Source organism: Streptopelia decaocto (genome assembly GCF_964273445.1).
Source record: "Streptopelia decaocto genome assembly, chromosome: 1".
Taxonomy (NCBI): domain Eukaryota; kingdom Metazoa; phylum Chordata; class Aves; order Columbiformes; family Columbidae; genus Streptopelia; species Streptopelia decaocto.
In genome coordinates this window covers 145,666,074-145,687,854 of record NC_138663.1, presented here as the reverse complement: position 1 = coordinate 145,687,854, position 21,781 = coordinate 145,666,074, and the positions used below count along the sequence as shown (strand labels likewise).

Here is a 21,781-nt window from a genome sequence, read left to right as displayed (position 1 = left end):
TCTAAATTGTTATGCAGGATGTTTTTCTTTTGTTGAACACCTGTGGTTTCAGTGGAGCTTGCATTATAATCTAGTACCAAGTAGGACAGCCCTTAAAATTTTGCCTCTTATGGCAAATTATTCAAATTTTCTCTTTCAAATTGCTGCTTAAAACAGGTAACTGGATGTCTATCTACTCTCTAGCCCTTGCTAAATATGCTTTCTTATCCTTTTTACTTTCCATATATAGGTCTCTGAGCAGCTAGAGGGAGAAATAAATTCTCAGAAAACCCTAATTCACAGTGTAACATATATATCTTCTTACTGTTCCTAAAACCAGACAACTGGGCATTGTGCTTCCTCACCAAGGCAGTAAAATATCAATACTACAGAGTGTAGCAGGGAGACTCCAGCTGGAAACAAAAAGTTTGCATGTGGACTTGGTATGTCTCCCAGTCACTGCTGAAGATAAGGTTTCCTGAAAGAGTGAAAAACATGTCCCCCGTCAATACATGACTTTCCCCATCAGATGGTGCTCGAGGACAGATTTAGTTGGCATTTCATTCTCCAGCAAACAAACTGATAGACCATGAAGTCTCCTCTGCTACCTATAGTGAGATCAAAAAGTGCTATTGAACATGTTTTTCCTGTGCAGGAAAATAAGATATAGGAAAACGTAAACCTCTGACCCAAACCAGAGCAAAAGAAGAGCTACCTGGGATACAGCGTGTGACACCTGCTGCTGTCATTGCTACTGAAAAGGAGAACACCCAGGAAAGCAGTTCCCAGAGGTGACGAGGGTCTGACCCAGCAGTAGTGGAAAAGCACCTGAAAAGGGTGGGAGGAGCAGGAGTGAGGAAGGGCGAGAGCACTTGCAAGGTGACAGAGTCCCAGGAGATTTCTGATTCTACTTAACAGTGTAACTGTGCTAGAGATCTGCCTTGATGCTTGTATCTCAAAGTGCTTTGGAAAGGTAACAACGTGCTAGCATGTTTTGAAGCACCAAGAACTTAACACCGTATTTCATATAAACGACATCTAATTTGATGTGCTTGTACTGTGAGGCACCCAGTTTAAGTACCAATGATCTGAGCATGCACTGTACTAATGGACAACCAGCAGATCAGTAAGGTTCCTGAAAACTACATTCAGTATTTAAAACAACTGTGCAATAAATAAATAAATAAATGAAAATTGTCAACCATTAAAAAAAAGGCAGTTTTTCCCAGATACAAGCCAATTGCTTGATCATTACCAGCACATGGAAAAGAAAGCTCCGCAGGGAGTAAACTAAATATTAATGTGCAACCTTTCCCATATATTTATTTCTTTGGTCAGATTTCAGATGGGCCTGATATAAAACACCTAATGTAAACAGTCTGATCTGCAAGGAGGACATGGTTTCAAAACTAAAATTCAGATTCAAACTCAAGGCTTTTTTCTATTTCAAAAATGATCCCAATAATGCAGTGACAGAGTACTTGCTGACAATTTTACTGATGAAACATATTTTCCTGTTGAAAGAAAAAATCAAATTTGTTTTTAAAGCTTGCTGGCTCTATTTGAACCCAGTTTTATTTCCAAAAAGAGATGATCATTAAAGGATAGCTAAGTACTGCCTTCCACAAAAATCATGATATTCACATGAACATTTGATGACTAAGATTTCTAGGGTTCACATTGCCATCCCTCTGCAGCTTAGACTTTGCATTTGATGCACAGCAGAAACTTCCATAACTGCAACAGAGGAAAAAGACTAAAAGACGTGTGCCAATAAAAGAGTTTAGAAAGGTTTAACATTTCAAATGAAATAAATATTTTGGAAAAGCTGTAAGAAGAAAGATAGTCTTAATCCCCATTTATAAAACCAATTTATTAACCCCTCCCACGAAACTTTGAAAGAAATATACCCTGTGATTTTAAAAGGAAATTCTGATTTTAATAGTTCTTTCAAGACAAGCTTAAATAAAAAAAAAAAATTAATCTTATTGCCCACAGATTTAGAAATGTGCTAATGAAAAAGAGAAGTTATGATTTCACAGTGTACATTCTTCAATGAAAGTTATCAATCTGGTAACAAGTAGGATGAAAATTATTTCTGCATTGTGCTGAAATGTCTATTTGTGCTAAAGCAAGCCCAAAACTTAAGACAAATTAAGTGGGACAGAAAGTGCAAATTCCTGAGAGCTACAGTTAAGTATCATTTATTTTAATGCACCCTCCCTTCCCACATGGTCTCAGATGACAGCCATTTATGCTGGGCTGAAGAAGTCTGTGTTTCTTATGGGTGTTATTAAGGTGCACAGTGACTTCAACTGATTCCAGGGCCCCGCTGTGCTACTTTTCTGTACAAACAAATTAGATGGAACATTTTTGTTCCTTGGAGTGCATAGCTCAGACAAAGAAAAGATTATCTTTCCCCTTTTACAGATGAGGAAACAAAAGCAAAACAAGTTGACCAGGGTCACAAGCATGAGTGAGCGAGCTTTCTTGAGTCTCTGTGGTCCCTGACTCAAATAGGAGACTGCTCGCTTTGTATATGTGCAGCGCTCTGCAACTATTCTACTGCTGTGTTTGTACTGCAACCCAGAAACTAAGGTGCAAAAAGCAATTTTGAATAAGAATGTCATTTATTCGCTTGAAGTTTTCTCTTTTTAGGGCTTCTGATGTCCTGCTAGCTGCTCTCAGCTCTTGTTGACGTTAGTGAAAGTCAAGGTAATTCAGATTTCCTTTGGTAATCCTCAGTACCTTTCAAATGTAACATACTGCCAAAATTTCAGAAAGCAAAAATTCAAGCAATTCAGGTCTTGTTTCTGTTGCAACTCCACTCTGTAAACTGTATTTGCAATTCTGCGTCTACAGCTTGTTCCTTCTCCTTCTTTTTCTGCACCACAGCTCTTCGAACAAATTTGGCTTCAGGAATACATTTATTCTTCTTACAATGTCTATATGATAGGTGCATTGTGCAATTTTCAGTGTTACTTATATTAAAGCTCTGGTTAAAACAAGTATTATTTGGTTATAAATAAAATCTGAAATGATACAGATTTTTTTAAGAACCCATTCATCGCTGGACTTTCAGTGAATATTTTCAATGAATAACTGGGTATTGAACCTGCATGACTTGGTTCCACAAGAGATGATGTGATAAGGCACATTTCCATCCTATCTTAATAGTGGAAATAATGTAATTAAAGCATTGGCATAAGTTATTTATAAAAGAGGTTTTCTTTTTTTTTATATATCTTCATCTTTACAATTGCTCCAGTATTCCTTTCACTTAGTTAATGGCATTGACTTCACCCAAATGGAAGTGGTTAGATCCACACTGAGGTTTGGTTTGGTTTTGTTTTTAATGGATCCCACAGTCTGATCAGATAGTTTAGAATCCTCATTCGATACATCCACGTTTCATTACCAATAGTTCTCTTTTTGCTGCGTTCAGTACGGCTCGTTCTCAGGCTTATTTCTCTGCCTTTCCCCTTGCGACGCCTGCCTAACTAACCGTGGTGGTGGGACAGGTCTTGCTGACCCGTGGTCTGCAGTCAAATCTTCCCTGCTCAAAGTGCCAAATCTTGGTCTTGTCAGCAGTGGCTGCCTGAACCCAGTGGATGGCTGAGGCAAGGTGCTCGGCTCCTGCTGCTCTCCTTGGCCGTCCTGGCTCCCGTCAACTTCGTTCTTCCACTCCACCCTAAACTCAGGTGGTGGCCTCTGCTGCCTCAGTCTCTGGTCTCTCAAGATCTTCCCTGCTCTGGGTCTTAAATTGAGCACCGTGGTAGCGGCATCCATCTCAGAGTCACTGCTGTCACCCACTGTTAATTGAAAACAAAATAAAAATTTTAGGTGCAGAATATTATTGTTTCAGGAGTATCTGAATAACAGCAGACTGAGCACTAGCAGACATAGAGGAAAGTTTCCCTGTGGTTCCTAAACTCAGTGTCGTCTGATTAGGTCCAGTAATAGACACTTAACTCTACCAGGAACAAGGATAGATGTGACTTACAAACACCCCTCCCCTAAAAACTGTGATTTTTAGAAAGCCCTCACTCAGCTGCTCCTAAATCACTGAGTGGCATGCCATTTGAGTTGCCATTTCCCCAGTTCTGCCTTTGGATTTAGAAAAACCTGCCTCTCTCTGAGCTACTTGGGCTGTAGTTCCTGCTGATTTCCAAGTAGCATAGAGAAATGAGATTTCTTACCCTCACTTCCCATGGAATCTAATCGGAGGGGCTCTAGAAACTTGACTTTGGAAAAGGAGTGTCAATACTTCCCCAGGCAAAGGATGTCCCAAGGTCAATGAACAGATGGGAGGAAATGTCCCATCCTTAATACTCTTGAATGTCAGATATCAAAGAAAATCCACAGGGCAATCTTCACAGGTTGCAAGTGCTGCAGGCTCCTTCTGTCCCTCACAGCAGGGTAGAAGATGGTCAAGGGGAAGCTGGCATAATCATTCACGGAATACTCTTAAATGATCGCTACCAGGTAAACAAAGCTGGAAACATTCCAGATGTGTATACATACACATTCTGGGTGTACACATACATTCTGGATGTGCATACACTTTCCCCAACAGAATTCCTCAAATTGAGTAATGTCTTAATCAAAATTAGCACACTTCTGTCATTTGATAATAATTTTAATAATCATTTATGAATTACTCAGATTTGTTCTTAGAGCTAAGTCAGATAAATATATTAAAAAAAAGAATTGTTTACTGTTGAACTGTCATAAGAACAACTTCCATTAGTAGCCTGCATGTTATTTCTTTTAAAAAGGTGAGGAAGGAGTCACCAAAATGTATTGCCACATAATTGTCCATTCACCCAGATAATTATATGTCAAGGAAGGTCTTCATCAGACTGTGTTTTCAGGCTTCCCCCCCCAAAATATGTCAAATAATATATCTTTTGACAATTGAATAATCTGGAGGCACATTTTCTCTTTAATTCTAGGTGACAGTAGGTGACCTCTGCAAATGTAACTACAGAATAAAAGGGATCCTACATTCAAGAGAGCAAAGACATAACTATTAACAAACAAAACCATTGTCTATTGCTGAATTGATTTGGAAGAGTAGGAAACTAATTGGGATGGGGATCAGGACATATTAGTGATTGTGCAGAGATTTAATCTTCCCAAGAAGAGACCTGGATGGCTGCTTGGTACAAAAGAGAATGCTCCGGAGCATGGGAAGGTAATAATCAAATTAGTATATAGAACTGGACAAAGTTTTCACATCAAATGGTTGTCTTCCTCCAGATTTTTGTTTGTTTATTTAGAATTCAAGAACTCCAGTATGAAACATTTGTGAGATTAGGCAGAAAAATAATTGACATTTTGGTTGTAAACCACAGCATTTTGAGAAGTTCTTCATAAAATCTATAGATCAGATGTCCTCACTTTCCTCTCTGGTTTGGTTTTCAGGGCAGTGTCCTCTACCCTGACCCCAAAGGAAAAAGAAACCATGTAAACCAAGAGGGGGATATGGAAAATATGGAACAGAGACAAACCGAATGAGCCATGGTGATGTTTCTGGTACAGAAGCATTTAAGGCTGCTTCTTGGTCACACCAGGAGATGTGCTGTGATGACTGCGCTGCTTCAGCATTTGAACTGGAAAAGCCCCATGAGACTCTCTTGCTGGGACGTTTCTCTACACTCAAATAACTGCTTTTGGACCCATTGCTTTTAATGTTGTAACACTCCTGACAAATATCCAACACCTTGAAATATGCTATGAAGGTATTAACTCTAGAATGAAAGTACGTAAACATAAAACATTTAACAGGTATTTGAAAATGAACATGCTGATTTCTGTACATCATCCCTAGAAATTCCTTCTACATTGGCAATATTAGGGCAGCACAGTAAGAGACAGCAGAAATGTTTCCATTACCTCTGGAAGATGTTTTATTTCTCACTCGTAATTTCTCTGGGAGTTTAGTGTTTTTAGGAAGTGAAAGAAATCTTTTTGTATTTGCAGGAGCCTGTGCAAAGAAATGTAAGAAATGTTAAGTCACTGCAGACTGAAGTACTTGCATAACGTATTTTAAGATATACAACTGAGACTGGAATGGGCTTATGTAGCTAAAGGGCTGGAGAGTAGTTTGGGATTAGCTAATACGTGATCTTTTACTACACATTCAAGTTAACACTTATTGATGGCTGAGGTCTGTGCTAACAAAGGTAAAGACTGAGTAATCTCAGGCAGTTTAATCAAAGGAAAGCCTAGTGATATGGCCTCTAAAATAAAAATTAAAAAATGTAAGCTCTCTAACCTCAACCTTACCTGTACAGGTTTTCCTAAGGAAGGCAAACTCTGCAAGCATCACTTCATGCAGCTCCAGTTTGGAACTTTTCATTAGTCAGCTGCAAAAATTTGCTTGTGACTGAAGCTCAGGCACATGAACTAATTTGTATTCTGATCTTGCAAGCACTTTATACATATAAGTGACTTTATACAGTTGACTAGTCACGCTGAAGTTGCTGGGGAAGTTAGGCACCAGTGTGATCATTTACCAGTTCAGGGCATAAAATCCTTGTTTTCCCAGGACTAAGCTCTAAAGGTCCTGGGTGCAGAGCACACCTCACACTTCCTGGAACATGAGAGGTACTTTCCAGAACAGGTTGCTTTTCTTTAAAATTCAAACATTTCTCAAGGGCATCCTTTCTTACACTTGTTACAAAGATTTTTTAAAACCTTTACAGTCTACCAGCTCTTCCCTGCTTGTACCATTCACTGTTGCACACTGAAAGGGAACCCGAAAGGAAATTAATTTTCCATGAGACGTTTTTCCTCTTTGGATATTTTTGTGCTGCTCAGGACCACTATGCTGCCCTCTATGGTGAATTTACCCAAGGATAATTATTTTTAAAATCACAGCCCATGCATTTTAAAAAGCTGTCAGACACCCTGTTTCCCTGCCCCAAAAAAGTCTCAATCCCGCAAAGTCTCTTCATTATTGCACCTAGTAAATAATTTATTTGTATGACAAAGACAACATATATAACTGTGCTTGAGAGGGTAAAAATAATTCAGGGACAGACTTATTGACAGAGTTAATGGCACAGTAACTGTGGTAATGATCACAAATGAGATATAGCACTTATTGAAGACATCATTCCAGCTTCAGCTGCTGAAGGACAACTGTATCAATAAAGGCAGCAGTCCCTAAGTATTCATGTAACATGAAAATGCATATTTATAGGATGGGTAATTTCCCCAGTACCTAAAATAGGAAGATGATTTGGGGGATCAGCTTTCCTGCTGAATCAGCGTGTCTGTCAAATATGGTCCAAAGTTTATAACGAAGGTATTGCAGGATTGCCTCAGAGAGCCAAATGTCATCATGCCATGATGTTTCTTGTAGGTGGAGGGGTTTTTCCTATTCTGGCTCAAAACCTGAAGTCCTGACTACATTTCATGAATATTAAAGTAAGAGCTCACCCTGACTGACTTGATCAAAAGCTCTCCTCTTTCCCAAATTTGAAGCATGTTGTAAGTAGTCTGCCTGTCTCAAAGTAACTTTTTACCTCGATCATTCACACTTCATGAAAATATTGACCATCTCTTAGAAGTATATTCTGTATGGAGCCTGTTCAGCCCCTCCAAGATAAAATTGTGGCAGCCGATCCCACCCCCACTACAAGACTGAAGCTTTCCTGAAGGGGTCAACATGAATTAAGAGGTCCATGTGTGCAATTCAAGGTGTGTGTAACATTTGATGTGCAGATGTCTTCCAAATTCAGGATTTATCTTTTTCTGCATTTCAGAAGATTTTTTTCTGCATGACATTTAGCTACAAAGAACTGTTTTCTGTAAAACAACTAAAATGTAAGTACCGGTCTTTCTCTTGACAGGCTGTTAGTTTTCCTCAGGCTCTCCCTAAGGCTGTGCCGGCGACGAATGAGAATTTCTTTGGCCTGCTTTTCACTTGCATCTGCAGCCAAGCTATGTCGGTTATATGACATTGTCTGAAATGTAAAAGCAGTAGTTAGACTCTGAAAAGCACAATGTCAAATGTGCTGAACTATAAGCACAGTGCAAAGCAGTCTTTCTGCTTTAATGTTTTAATAAGCATCATTAAATCCTTCTGAACAAAATCATATCAAAGATGATTAAGAACAAGGGCAGTAATTATGCCAGTATTTTTTTAGCCGTTTACTTCACAAGCACTTGCCTTTTTTTTTTTTTAACCTGCTGATGTTTATTATGAAAGATAAATTGGAAAAAGCTGGCTTAATACAGTGTTTACCCCCACATTGTACTAACTCAGTCAATATGTCAACAGAGGACACATATTTGAAAGTGATAAGATGAATCACCTAGGGGGAAGTCATTTTTACCTCCAGCAAGCTGAAGCTTGCTCCACTTTTGAAGGTTTTCCAAGGGCTGAGACATTCAAACTACTTAGCCACAGGAGAGTAAATATGAAATGTCCTTTTGCTTTTATTTCACTATTTTTCCAGCTCATCACCTCTGCTTTTAATACAAACAACTTCACAACTGGAGGCAAATGGGAAATCTAATCCCATATCATGAAGTGACCAAAATACTAATATAAGTGAGACAATGTTGGGTTGACTTTGAACTGATGATCTTTTTAAAATACATTTCAGATAATATAAAACAAAAACATTAATCTTTATCCATAGTATAAGATCAAGGAAGCTATTTACATAAAGGACTATGAAAATGTTTCTGTACATGTGACAGGATATGGATTCACAGGCAACAGAAGTAAATAACAACATTAATTATGATGCTATGTTACAGTAGATGCTGCACTAGCCCGAAGATATGTTAGGAAGATAATCAGTATATTCAAAGAGTAGTGGGGTATCTAAGTAGGTAAAACTTCATCCTTACTCGATGTCGTATTTGGTAGAGATTCTTCGTTAATATTTCTCGCATGTTTTCCATTTCAGTGGGAGAAAGTGGCTTTATTTTTCCTTCATGATATTCACTGTGGCAGAATAAAACCCAGAAAATAGAGGAAAGAGAGAGACAGAAAGAATGTTATTATTTTTATGATTGGGAATTACATTTGAACTATTTCCTTTGTTGGTGTTGGAAACACATTTCAAAACAACATTTCAAATCAACAGAGGAACAGGTAAAAATGTAACGTGTAGGAATGAAACCTTAATCTCATTTGAGGCAGTGGTAAGGCTCAAAACTCAGCCTCCAAAATTTGATATAGATTACATTAAATTGCAAATTTCATTAAGGTACTTTTGAAAATGCCCCTCAGGCTTCGCAGCAGATGTGCAGACACTGGTTCAAATCTAGCTCTGCTCTACATGGCAAATCAGTGTTCCCATGAGCAGTTGCCCTTATAAAAAACACACGCTCCAGACAAGCACAGCTCACCGAGCACTTTGTGTGTGAGCTGCAAGTAAAATGCTCTTGGTTTGTGTCCTCTTACTGTTCAGGTCACATTTAGACACAAAATGTCCTAAGTCAAAGTGTTTAACCTGCCTACAGCCTGGGCTGGGAAATAAATTACATGACCCAGGCGAAATTCTAGGCCATGCTGGCATCACTTGCTTACCTGAGAGACACTGATGAAGGGACCTTGCTTATCATTCCACTCTCTGCCATCTCAATGGCATGTTTTATTTCCAGCTTCTTGTATAAAGAAACAATGCTGGATTTGGGCTGGTTCTCCCGGATTAGAAGTCTTCGCAGGTATTTATTGTCAAACTTTTTAAACCTGTACATGAGGCAAAACAACCCAACTAGTTAATTTTTACTGAGCATAGTTAAGAAAAGGCAATATACCGTAGCTAAGGCAATTGCAAAGGAGTTTATTCCCTCAGAATTTGTCTGTTCATATTAAAAAGCTTCTGCTGAGTAACACAATAAAGGGTCAAGTTCATATTTTCTTCAGATAGACAGACTTAAGCTATGTTTTGGTTAATCCATTAATCGACAGTCTCCCTAACAGTAACTTTTCGCTTTTAGGTATTCTGTGTTATTAGACAATATTATTTTTAATTCTCAATTTTCATTGTGACAAAGAGAACATTAAATATTTACTGTAATAATAAATAAAAAGTCTAAATCTGCACTGGCTGCTTTTTTCTTTGAAATTTTAGCTTACTGTTTTAAAACTCTGGAATTTCTCCTTTCCTCTGAAGCAACTGCAACCCTCTTGGACGTTTAGTGAAAAAATATTGATTATAGCTGGGGTGATTTTGTTTGTTAGAAAATATTTTGCACTCCAGCCATTTTGAAATTAATCTTGAATTTGGGTAAAAAATACTTCTGAAGGTCATGAAGAGGTAGGACTCTCTCCTTTGCTCCATACACTGTTAAAATTCTCACACAGACTGGAGAAGAACCAGGACGAATAAAGGAAAGTTGTCCCCATGTCATTCATGTATCAGGAGAATGTTCTCACTGTCATGCACCCAAGTCATAGGGAGAGGGCTGTTTTCAGCCCTTCCTGCTGGTGCTATTCCTCTTTGTAGAAAACACTTAAATTCCTGTTGGAGCAGCGACTAGAACACAGGTGAGCAATGCCCATGCTCTGAGTCTAAAGGATTTGGGTGTAAAAGAATGTGCTGCTGAGAAAAAGGCATCAGATCCAAACCAGTGATGATGAAGATTCAGCAGCTAAACTGAAAACATGAATTATTCACATATTGCCAGTGGTAATCTACTTAACTGACACTCAGTCTTAAATAATACCATCATGAAATGTGGAGCTGCCTGCCATCAGGATCTCCCATGCACCTCACGCCAGCTAGTGCCTTGATGTTTCTAGAGAAAGCCCCAAAGCTTTTGTGTATTTCCCATCAAATACAGAACTAACCCTTCAGTTAACACCAGAGAGACGTACAATTTGCAGGAGGAAAGCCAGGTGGGATGAAAGGCTCAGCAGACATAGAGGAAATGCTCTGAAACAGTCAGGAAGAGGGGGATGATACACACCCTCAGAGAGTACAATCCTGTACCCTGGGATCAGAGGGCTGCATTACTTCCCAGCTGGTGATTTTGTTCTACTTGCTTGTGGTTTAATAAAAAGACATTGTTTTGCTGCTTTGCCTTTGTAACCCACACGTTCTAAAAACAACCATCCACTTTCAAGAATAAAGTGCTGAAAATGAAATATGATGCCCAACAACTTTTGCTTGCTGCTGCTGAGCCAGTTCAGCCTTTCCTGTATAACAGAGATTTAAATGCCATTCTTACTTATCTCTCCAAAAGTTGTGACCCCAGTGTCCACACACATCTTCAATTCCAGTCTTCACGTGGTCAAAGAACTGAAGGAGAAATGATGGTTCATTACACAAACTTGGCTTGCCCTTATTTATATTAGTTTCTAAGTTACTTCAAAATAGAAATATCTAGTCAAAATTCAGTGTGAAGCTTCAGTTTAACTAAATGGGGTCTAACTAAACTGAGACAGACTCTGTTTTGTTCCCCTGGAGCTTCTTTAGCTCAGCCCCAAAAGGACAGAAGTTAGTTGTTAATTTCCTCAATGTCAATCTTGCTGAGCACCTGCCTGAATCTGAAGGTTCTTCCCATATTTCCACTTCTGTTAAATTCCCTAACCACTCATGGCTATGCTTAGGACTTCTCCAGGGACTTCCCCAGGCATCACAGTGAACCAGATATGACTTTGTGGAGGAGAGAGCCTGAGTGGGCAGCAGCTCCCCACATCAGCATCGACCCCTCGGTATGCACAGGACAGAGCTGAGACACCTAGTATCAGGTCCTGAGCTCCTATTTTAAGGAACTGTGGTGTAGCCTCACCTCAAAGCATCCTAATCATCTAGTATTAGAAACACACTGTTCCTCGGCCTATTAGGAATTACAAAAGAGTGAATCAGTTCAGCCAGGTTCTCGCTTGATCCCCAAACGCAGCTCATTTGTTCTTAACTGAAGTACCATAGTAGGGGTCTCTCAAACTCAGAGGGAAATCCTGGTAGATATGTCCAAAGGATAAGCTCTAAAAGGACGGACTTTTAGATGCTTAGTTTGACTTCCTTGCTGAATGTGGCCCTTATTATTCCTCATCTTTGGAATTTCAAGCCACCTGCCACAGTTATGCTGCAAGAGAAATACATTCAAGAATATGCATGGCTAATAAACTGCAATAATTAGATATATACATGTACAAATACAAATCCATAAAGAGGCTGATGATGTGAGAGTTAAGTTAAGAGTGCGTTTAAGAGGAATTTGCATTTGTTTAATTAGACTTGCTCAAATGTAATATAATTAAATTGGCAAAGGTTTCCTAATGTAGCCAAGAGATGAAGAGAGATGAGCATCCTCAAGAGATGAACAATTAAGAAAGTGAAGATTCCAAAATAATGATATGTAATAATGCTAATTTTGGTAATTGCCAAAGGTTAAATATAAATTCTGCAGTTATTGTGCTTGTAACAGCTATCAAAAAGAAATCTAAAAGAGTGTGTGCCTTCCTGAAGAGTGTGTGCTGAATCCTTGTCTTACTGAAAGCCACTAGGAATTTCATTTATACAAGGGTTTCATTTGTGACAGTGAAGCTGCAACATACCCGGTTATAAATTTCTTCACTGACAGCAGGCTGCTTTTTATTTGACCTTTTGACATCAAGAAACTCCACCAGTGGGCGAATTGTTATTCCCTGTGAAGAAAAAAAAAAAGGCAAATAGTTCTGGGTGGTTTTTTTTCCATAAACATCAAGAAAAAAAACAAGCCTTTCAGTCTTTTCTGTTTCTGTCACAGCATTGAAAATGGCTGTGGATACCTTGTTAGCTCTGGATACCCCTTCGCCTTCCTGACCCCCAAATCCAGCCTGACACAATAATTACAACAGTGAATTCACTCTTGGGATTAGCAGGTGTTGCACTTAGCTATGAAGTCCTTGTCAGCACACAGACTCCACTAATGCAACAGAAGGAAGGGGCCCCCTAGAGCTTGGAGGTCCAATAGGGGCAACCTGACAAACCCCATCAGGAATAAGTCACTTATCCCATCCACAGTATTTTTAAACTTTTTTTTCAGTCCTGTTATGTATTAAACAACAACAACAACAACAAAACCCAAAAAACCCCACAACACTTATTTTCTGAATTAATAAACAGATCCACCATCATTCCAAAGCAAACATATAAAGTCTTCTTTTTTAGTGATTACTTCCAAAACAGGTACTCAAAGATGTGTCAACAGTAGCACTAAAATCGTTAGTCAAGATCGTGACACTATGACCTTTGTAAATATGTGTCCTTGCCTGACTATTCTCAGAGAAAGAACAAGAAGTTTTGGCTGTTCCTGAATGATATAATGGTTTTGAACAATTATTTGTGGAAGAATTGACATAATTTGTTTATTTGTACAGACACACTGGCACAGGGAGAGGAATGAATCTCTCATGGTGTTGAGATCAGTCTGTACGATCACTGACAACCAGGTCACATATTTCTCTTCATAGATGAATCAAGCTTTATCTTAAAAGTAGTTGGGTTTCTTTGCCCCATTGCTCATACTGGAACATTCATCCTGAACCTCATTGTTCTGATAATTATAAAGCTGCTTCTTAATTGCATCATGGTCACTTTGTACCACTTTGTTCTTGTGCCAACATTTGTCTTTTTAGTTTAAACAGTGTTCCCCCTTCTCTGGTGTTCACTCCTTCATATAAACAGTAATTATATTCCCTCTTCATTTTGCTAAGGCAAAGGCATCCTGGCCCTTTCACATGACAGGCTTACCAGTCCCATGATCGCTCCAGAATATGGCACTATTCTCTGATGGAAATACCTGTCTCAGGATGTCTTGAGATCAGATTTAACTTTCTTCTGTCCCCACTGCACTAGTGGCTTAAACTCTATTCTGTTATCAACTAGTACACCTGTGCATTTTCCCCTTTCTATTTTTTCCAAATAAAAGGCTCCCATTTCATAAGACAAATCTCTAGTAAAAAAAATCCTAGTGAGAACACTTTTGCACTTATTACTATTAAATTTCATTCTGTTTATTGTATTTGCCCTCAGTTATTTTCATCTCTCTACATGATACCCCATTCACTGTCACCCTGAGAACACCTTCGAGAGCCACAGTCAATAATGAGAATATTAAACAAAAAAACTATCCCCAGGAACCATACTTGAGGAGTTACATTAAGAACATCTCATCAGCCTATTATCTGACCAGGGTGGTCGAATGCTGGAATAGGTGCCCAGAGAGGCTGCAGAATTTCCACCCATTGAGATATTCAGAACTCAACTTGACATGGACCTGAGCAACACGATCTATCTTTGAAGGTGACTTTGCTTTGTGCACAGGGTTGGACCAGAGACCCCCAGAGATCCTTTCTGACCCAAAGGACCATATGCTTCTATTTCCCTCTATAGGAGAAACTGTCAGCTTCTTCCTCATTCACTTTACAATCATTCTAACGTCAATCTAAGCCTCAGTTTAACAAGCAGTTAAGCTAACAACTGCCTATGTAGCCCCCTGCCCTGAAGATTTACAATAGTCCAGTTAGAGGAGCTTACTCTAGAAAATAAATTTCCATATCAAAGAATGATCTCAGGTTTCCATTTAGTAAACCACGTTGCATTTCATAACACATTCCATTTACCTCCATATTTTAAATTAATCCATTCTTCAAAATCCATTTTCACAGCTTACATGTTAAGGTCAACTACCTGACCTCCAGCTGCTCCAGCCACATTTCTCTCCTTTCCCAAGCATGAGCACAGATACTCGCTACTTCCCATAACACATTTATCCATGGAAAAGACAGGCTAAAAAATATTTTTTTTTTCCCCACAGACCTGAAATTCCTTATACTATCCTCTCACATCTCTCTCACCACTCTGGATAACACCTAGTCTGACACGTTTATTTGAGGGCCTCGGCCACCTCTTCATCTTGCTGCTTTCAGTCACTTCCCACTCTCTTGATCACTCTTGGCCAGGCCTCCATGGCCAGGTTGCCACCAGAGACAAGTTCTTCATGTTCTTCCGCACACCTAGTGCTTTTGGATGGATGTCTAGCTGGCTTGCAGCATCACTGCCCTACGCACAGACTCAAACACTTCACTTCTCAGTGCCCTTGGTGTCTTCCATCCCCTGCTCACTGTGCACTGTATCCAACACCAAACTCCTGAGTAAATGCACAACATAAACTACTCTAACAAGGAATTAGTGCTGGGGCTGTACCCAGATTATCTTTTATCTCTACTCCAACCTCACTAGGTCTTAAATGCTTAATACTACTTATATGTTAGCAGGAGTACTTATTATATGGCATACTTCTGTCTACCTGTCTGCAGTCTGCATAGCATTTTTTTTAAACTATGACAATGGGGAGTATCTTCAAGTATATTTCTTCTAGTAGGTTAGGACATTTGTTTTTCTGCCCACTGCTTATTTACAACCTGAGAAAGGAGAAGTCCAGAAGAGGAAAAGCATTACCTGAATGAAAACAGTAAAGAATATCACCACGATAACAGCAGTGATGAACAATTTCTTCCTGGGAAATACAGCAGGAGGAAGCAGAAACACAAGTGAAAAACAAATAGCTCCTCGGAGGCCTCCATAGGCGATAATAAATTGGTCCTTAAAAGTGAGAGGAATTGTCCGGAACACATTAATGATCTGAGTCAAAACAAAAACACCTGTGGGTAAAAAGAAGAAATACAGGGAGAAAGGAAAAAAAAGGGAAATTAAATTACACACAAATTCCCCATAATGATAATATTTGTTTTAAAACACTTTTAATTGCTTCTTACCTACATACTACCAAAGAAATGAAATGTTACTTAGCAGCTTGAAAACACCATGGAAGAAAAATTTAAAATGACTAAGGAGTGTAATCTTAACCACCTCAGGTCTGCTGCATTTAGGACCTGAAGCAGCTAACTGATCTCCACAAGCCAGCTATCTGATAGACTCCACACCTCTAAAACAGCAATAATTCTCTGTGTCAGTAAAGAACAAGACTTCTAATTTTTTTTAATAGGATTTGAGGTGCTTTTGAATGCTTCGCCTTGTCACCTTCATCGATCTGTGCTTCGAATCCTGCAAACTCTTACTCACTCATTTAGCTTTACTTGCACAGACAGGAAGGATGCAGGACTGGGGATGGAGGGAGAAGATGCCAGTGCATGCTGGTGTCCCAAAGGCAAAAGCTTCAGGGACGTGGCAGACTGGATCAAAGGTATAAAGGCAGGTGAAGGGAGCTTGGGAGCCAGGAGCTGGGGGGCAGTCAGGCTGCCTGGCTGCTTTTCAGCATAAGGTATTAATTGTGGGTTTGCAGGTGCAGGAGGCAAAATAATCCAGATCTCTGCACTGGAAGGAGATTTGGGAGCTGGAAGTAGGGGTGCAGAGGCAGATCAGAGCATGAGCCATCTTTGCACATGGAGTGACTGAATCATTACAGATGAAACTGCATTTAGCTCCCAAGGCAAAAGAAAAATAGCTACTACTGCAAACTCAGGAGGGATCAAGCAGTTTCTTATAGGAATTTTTTCTTCACAATATGTCTCTGAACAACAACTTGAACTACAGCATTTCCCGTTTTGATGCTATCCATGCCAATGACTGGGAAAATCTCAAAGCTAGCAAATAGAAATTAAAAAAAAAAAAAAAATCTAAAAAAAACCCCACCACAACCTGTTTAATTGTTGTACAACTACTAATTCTTTTAAGCAAAATTTGCTTATTTTGTAAGTAAATGTTTAGTTAAATACATGTACTTTGATTAACAAGCAGACTGCCTCTGATGTTAGATGGACAGAATCAGGACTAAACTGATTTTTGGGTTCCATTTCGGGGGAAGGTGGAAGCTGTCTCTGTTATCTAGGACACATTGCAAATAAGAAGACCATGCTGCAAGCTAATATGACTCTGTCTAAATTTTGGCATTTTCTACTTGAGAAGAGTTTAAAAGCTTAACTTGCAAAGAATATTGACATGTAGTCCAAGACTTGCTTACCCAGTGCCCTCCAGATTAAACAGAAAAGGAGGGTGAAGCTAACGAAGGCCCAGTTCCACTCATGGTTCTTCCCAACTGTAGACACTCCCATGAAGATGAAGATTAAAGTCTCACTGACACTGCTCAGCATCTTCATGAAATACTTTATTGTTGTATAGGATTTTTGAGAAACATTTTCTTCCACATATTTGTTCATGGTCATGGCACAAGCTGTAATCCTGAAAGACAAACATTACCCTGTATTTATCTGGTTTGACTGTTTTTTTAGCCTCTCATTTCTACAGAATATTATTCTCTTTTCCATAGTCCTCATCAAACTACAAAGCATAACTTATTCCATAACCAATCTCAAATTCCATAACCAATCTCAAACTTGGTGAACCTAAGTTTAGGGCATAAGACTTGTTTCCGCAGTGGGGAGTTTTCTGAGAAGACATCGGTATATGGAGAATTTTGCCGCATACTAAATCCACATCATCTGTGCAGGGGTCACTCAAACTTTGTGTTTTGAAAGAGGGAGAGCTGAGGAGAGCCAGAGGCAGCCCTGGAAAACAGGGATTGCCTCTTCTATTGCTGCTCAGGGACATCAGACAGGATGCAGCAGCATGTTCTGGGACAGGGTTTCCCTCCCTTCTCACCAGCAGTTGTCCCACCAAACCATTCCACTCCTCAATGGCAGTGACAGTAGCCAGCTCCTCTTTCCAGGCAAAAAAGCAGCAAGGCTACAGGCAATTTGTCAGCCTCTGGCACTTTAGGCCACTGCTTGCTTTGCCTGTGCATAGGGTCGAATAGGAGAAAAAACACCACCAGAAATGATGGTGCAGTTGCATATTTAAAACCCCTACTAATGAATGAAATGGGCATCTAGGCTGATTCATGAGAGAACAGACAAGGCTTATTATAAGTACACCTGTGTGTTCATGCTCTGAGCCTGTGTTAGTAAACAGAGTTTCTTAATCAGCAGGAAGAAGAGCAAAGAATGACATAACTGGCTGTACATCGCTTGCTTGGTACAGTTGCCTATGGTGCAATGTCTTACGGAGATGCCACTGCAGAAAGCCTTCTGCCTTTAAGCCAAAAGCCCCACCTCTGAACAACTCAAACATTCCTGGTTGTGAGTGTGAATGGAAAAGCAGACCTAGGGAGAGCTCAAAAAAAGCTCACTGACATTATGAACACGCATGTCTAGGTTCTTTCGTAGAAAAGAACAGATTAAAAATTTTTTTGCAAAGCAGAAAGAGGAATCACAGGAGCAGCAGTTACTTCAAAAGGACCTTTGCATAGTAAACTTTCTTAGCTTTTTGCAAGAGGGTGTCCATAGCAGCAGCTGAGGCTGTAGTTACTGGCAAACTCTGAACATGTTTCTCTTCATTAACTAAAGTTAGTTTTGAACTGACGTTACCTTATCTTACATGGAGCTAGCACAGCCTACTTTGGATGACCACAGCCAAGATCTGAAATATGGTAGATCTCTGACCTCACCAACACATCCACACCCCCAACGTGACTGGCAGCATTACTTCTGAGGGACAAATCTGGGAGGACATGTGGACACTGGGAGAGGACACAGTGTACTTTGCTGACCTCTGTCAAGCAGCACAGCTCCTGCAAGCACATTAGGCTGAATAAAACCCAAGGAAGAGGGTCTGATGTGGGGACAGATGCAACCAATGGGGCAGGTAGTGGCTTACAAATACAAGTGGAGAGGCTTTGCTAGCAAAGCAGTGCACCTATCCTAGCCTTTACCCTGCATTTTTGTTCAGCTGCACTTGGTGATAGAGAAGCAGAACTAGTCAGCTCAAAATAAAATGGCCATTGTCATGCAAAAACTAGCTCTAACCCTAAGCAGACTCCAAGACTATGAAGAAGGAAAGCTTTACTAAAATTATCCCAGAACCCCATCTGCATTTAGTAGTGACATAATTGTCATCTCTCTTGTCATTGTCAGCTGATTTCACCACAGTCTTGAACAGAAAGATACTCTGGGGCCCAAAAGAAGCACACTGTCTGGGAAGCAGAGCGCATCATGGTTACATGGGATCTACTGTGGAAGAAATTATACAGATTTCACAAACTTCCTCCCTGCAATACTCAGAGGTTTAAGTAACATTTCCAGTTTGAGCACGTGGTTGGGACAACAGAGGTCCTGCATTTTTGCCCACACTGACAGATTGCCAATACTCTTCACAGCTCTCCTTCTTGTTCTGATCTCCCTGTTGCCCAGACTGGATACTTGTCATAGCTCACACAAACATATGTGCCTACATATCTCAGGTAGAAAGTGGGAGAGGACTTGGGCCATGCATGGAGTTTGTCCTGACAAGGAGGGATGACCTGGCTGGGACATATGGCCAAGCCCAGAAACTGTCAAATATTCCCAGGTTCTTCGGTTTGCACATAGTTCTGGTGACCAACCTCAAAAGTATACATGACGAAGCGTCTCAAGTCTGCTTAACACCTTCATCGCTCCAGAACTCTCATAGTCAGTGGCAAACCAGCTCTTCACAAGACAGAGGCTGCTCTCTGGTTATGTCATGGGTTGTGACAGCTTTCCTGTGCATGTCCTGCTTATCTGCACAAGTGCAACAAGTCCAATGCACCACAGCTACTTCCAGCCAATCGCAAAACCAGTAGAGCTGGCAAGTGCAGGGGCAGCAAATGCAATATAGGAAGAACGCAGTTATCAGGCTGCAAAACAGCCATTTCCAGAGCCACAATCCCTTCAGAGTCTCAAAGATGCAGCTTTCTGCTCAAAGCATCAGGGCTGGCAAGTCTGCACCAAAGACACAACAATACACTCAGTATTATTTACTATCCTCTTAAAATAAATAGTTTTCATTATTATAGTCATTTAGGAAAGCCTTGCAGCTTGGGCGGTGGGGAAGCATGCTCTGGACAGGACACAGTTTGTTTTTGGATCCTGAGGTAATGGAGACGCTGTAAATAGATGTCTGATAAGAATCTGTCACCAGATTAATCAGGATCTTTGCAAGCTGTAATTTAAAACACCTACCATGCTTAACCACTAGAATTTAAAGGGACGACACTCTTAATTTTATTTTCAGTCATATTTTGCATTCATTCAATTAGTGTCAACTAACTGATGAGTTGATTCACCAGTATAACAAATAGTGCTGTACATTATTTTTTACTCTTCAGCTAAGTAATATTCCACAGCTAATCACTGCTCACTAGATCTGGTATCTCTTCAGAGTACTTATTTACATTAGAAAAAAAAAAACTGTTGAAGTGTCCTTAATTTGAAAATGATAAGGCAGTAGAGTGCTACCTTCTAACATAAAATCAGTTTCTTTAAATATGCAAGATTTTATGTATATCATTATATGTTCTTTCCAAACTAAACTTTTACTGTCACCATAACCAAAGCAAAAGCTTAGGTATGTTTTATTTTACATTTCTTATCCACATGCATTAATTCTGGCTTCCACTTCTGTGACCTAAGGTAGCTGTCTTGTTCAAGAAGGGGAAGGAAAAAACAGTTAATTACAATTAGACTGCAAACTTCTGTGCTTTTGAAGAATAAAAGTCCTCCTGTACAAACAGCACGGTTTCTGTCATGACTGCAATAAACTAGGCCACTGGGTTCAATCCTCAAGTTTCCTTGACCTACTAAATTTACAGTAGTTTCAATGTTTGTTCCTTTCAGCCTGCTAACTCACTGTTGCAAAAAAAGAGAAACACATACTAATAGTTCTGCTGCTTCATAGCCTTTATGAGAAATTAGTAAGCAGAAAATGCAGCTTTATAGCTAGAAATGGAAGGAAGCAAATAAAGTTCAGATTCACATCTGTACGTTTTACACCCGTGCTTCCGATTCAAGCCTGGCACTAATTACAGTAGAAGCTGCTTCCTTCTGAACAGGACTTTCTTGCTGCAGCTCACAGGGACATGGTTCAGTCCCGTCGCTATTTCAGCCAGGTAACCCGCTGCAGGGGTTATACACAGGTATTTTAAGAATCATTTGTCCCCAGAATGAGTACACAGACTTATCAGAAGAAGGACAAGCACCTTTCATTGCCTTCTATTCCTCTGCCAGTGAATTCCTACTTGCACTTTGTGTATGTATCTTATTTAATTGATAGCACTGTACGTTCCTGCTGATTTCCTCCACCTAAAGTATGGTACAGCATGTAACCTCAAGTCTCGCTGAGTGTCTTTAAGAATCTGCTTATGAAGGAACCGGGAATGAATAGTTTAACAGATTCAAGTGGATATGGGTGAAAAAGAGGATATCAGGCAATTTTCCTCCATAACCTGGACTATAAATGGCCATAGAAGCATATAATGAACAAATGACCCAGGTTATTAGGGACACTCCAAGGTCGTTCGGTCCAACTCCATGCTCAAAGGAGGGCTGACTTTGAAGTCAGATCCAGGTAATCCCGCCATGAGTCATTTGTTGCAGAAAATATCAGGGAACTCAATATCAGAGCACGTTGCACTGTGACACTGAGCAAAATACTCTCTGCAGTTCAAAGCCTAACAAAATGTGAAAAGCACAAGACAAGTTTACTCAAAGGGGATACGGAGATTATGGGAGCTATAAGATCCTCGGCAGCACTGCTGGGAGGGGGCATGCTTTACACCTCATGAGAGCTGAGACACTACAGGGCTGCAGAGAGCCCCTCCTGCTCCCCATTGGTGTTACAGATGCATCCATCTGCTTTAGCTGTTACAAAATACATTTAGAGTCAACATATACAGAGGGTATTTTAAAGATAACTTATTTTCTGTTGTGCTGTTGGAGGGAAAAAAATACTTCATGTTTCCCCTGCCATTTTGGACCACTCAGGGGCCAGTTATAAATGAAAAGCAACAAGTTGTTAGTGCCATGGGA

The 21,781-nt window shown here is 39.9% G+C and overlaps 1 protein-coding gene across 2 annotated transcripts in view; it reads right to left on the bottom strand.

Annotated features, from left to right (window-relative positions):
- Window positions 1-1,457: 1,457 nt before the first annotated feature.
- SLC9A2 (solute carrier family 9 member A2) overlaps window positions 1,458-21,781 on the bottom strand; it is a 34,057-nt gene continuing 13,733 nt past the window's right edge. For both annotated transcript variants that reach the window (XM_082062425.1, XM_082062426.1), the window contains exons 4-12: window positions 16,924-17,141; window positions 15,402-15,604; window positions 12,515-12,604; window positions 11,182-11,252; window positions 9,536-9,697; window positions 8,851-8,947; window positions 7,824-7,955; window positions 5,878-5,968; window positions 1,458-3,791 (exon numbers count right to left, since the gene is read on the bottom strand). In XM_082062425.1, coding sequence (XP_081918551.1) covers window positions 3,421-3,791; window positions 5,878-5,968; window positions 7,824-7,955; window positions 8,851-8,947; window positions 9,536-9,697; window positions 11,182-11,252; window positions 12,515-12,604; window positions 15,402-15,604; window positions 16,924-17,141 — 1,435 coding nt within the window. In that variant the 3' untranslated portion in view covers window positions 1,458-3,420. The remainder of the gene's footprint in view (window positions 3,792-5,877; window positions 5,969-7,823; window positions 7,956-8,850; window positions 8,948-9,535; window positions 9,698-11,181; window positions 11,253-12,514; window positions 12,605-15,401; window positions 15,605-16,923; window positions 17,142-21,781) is intronic.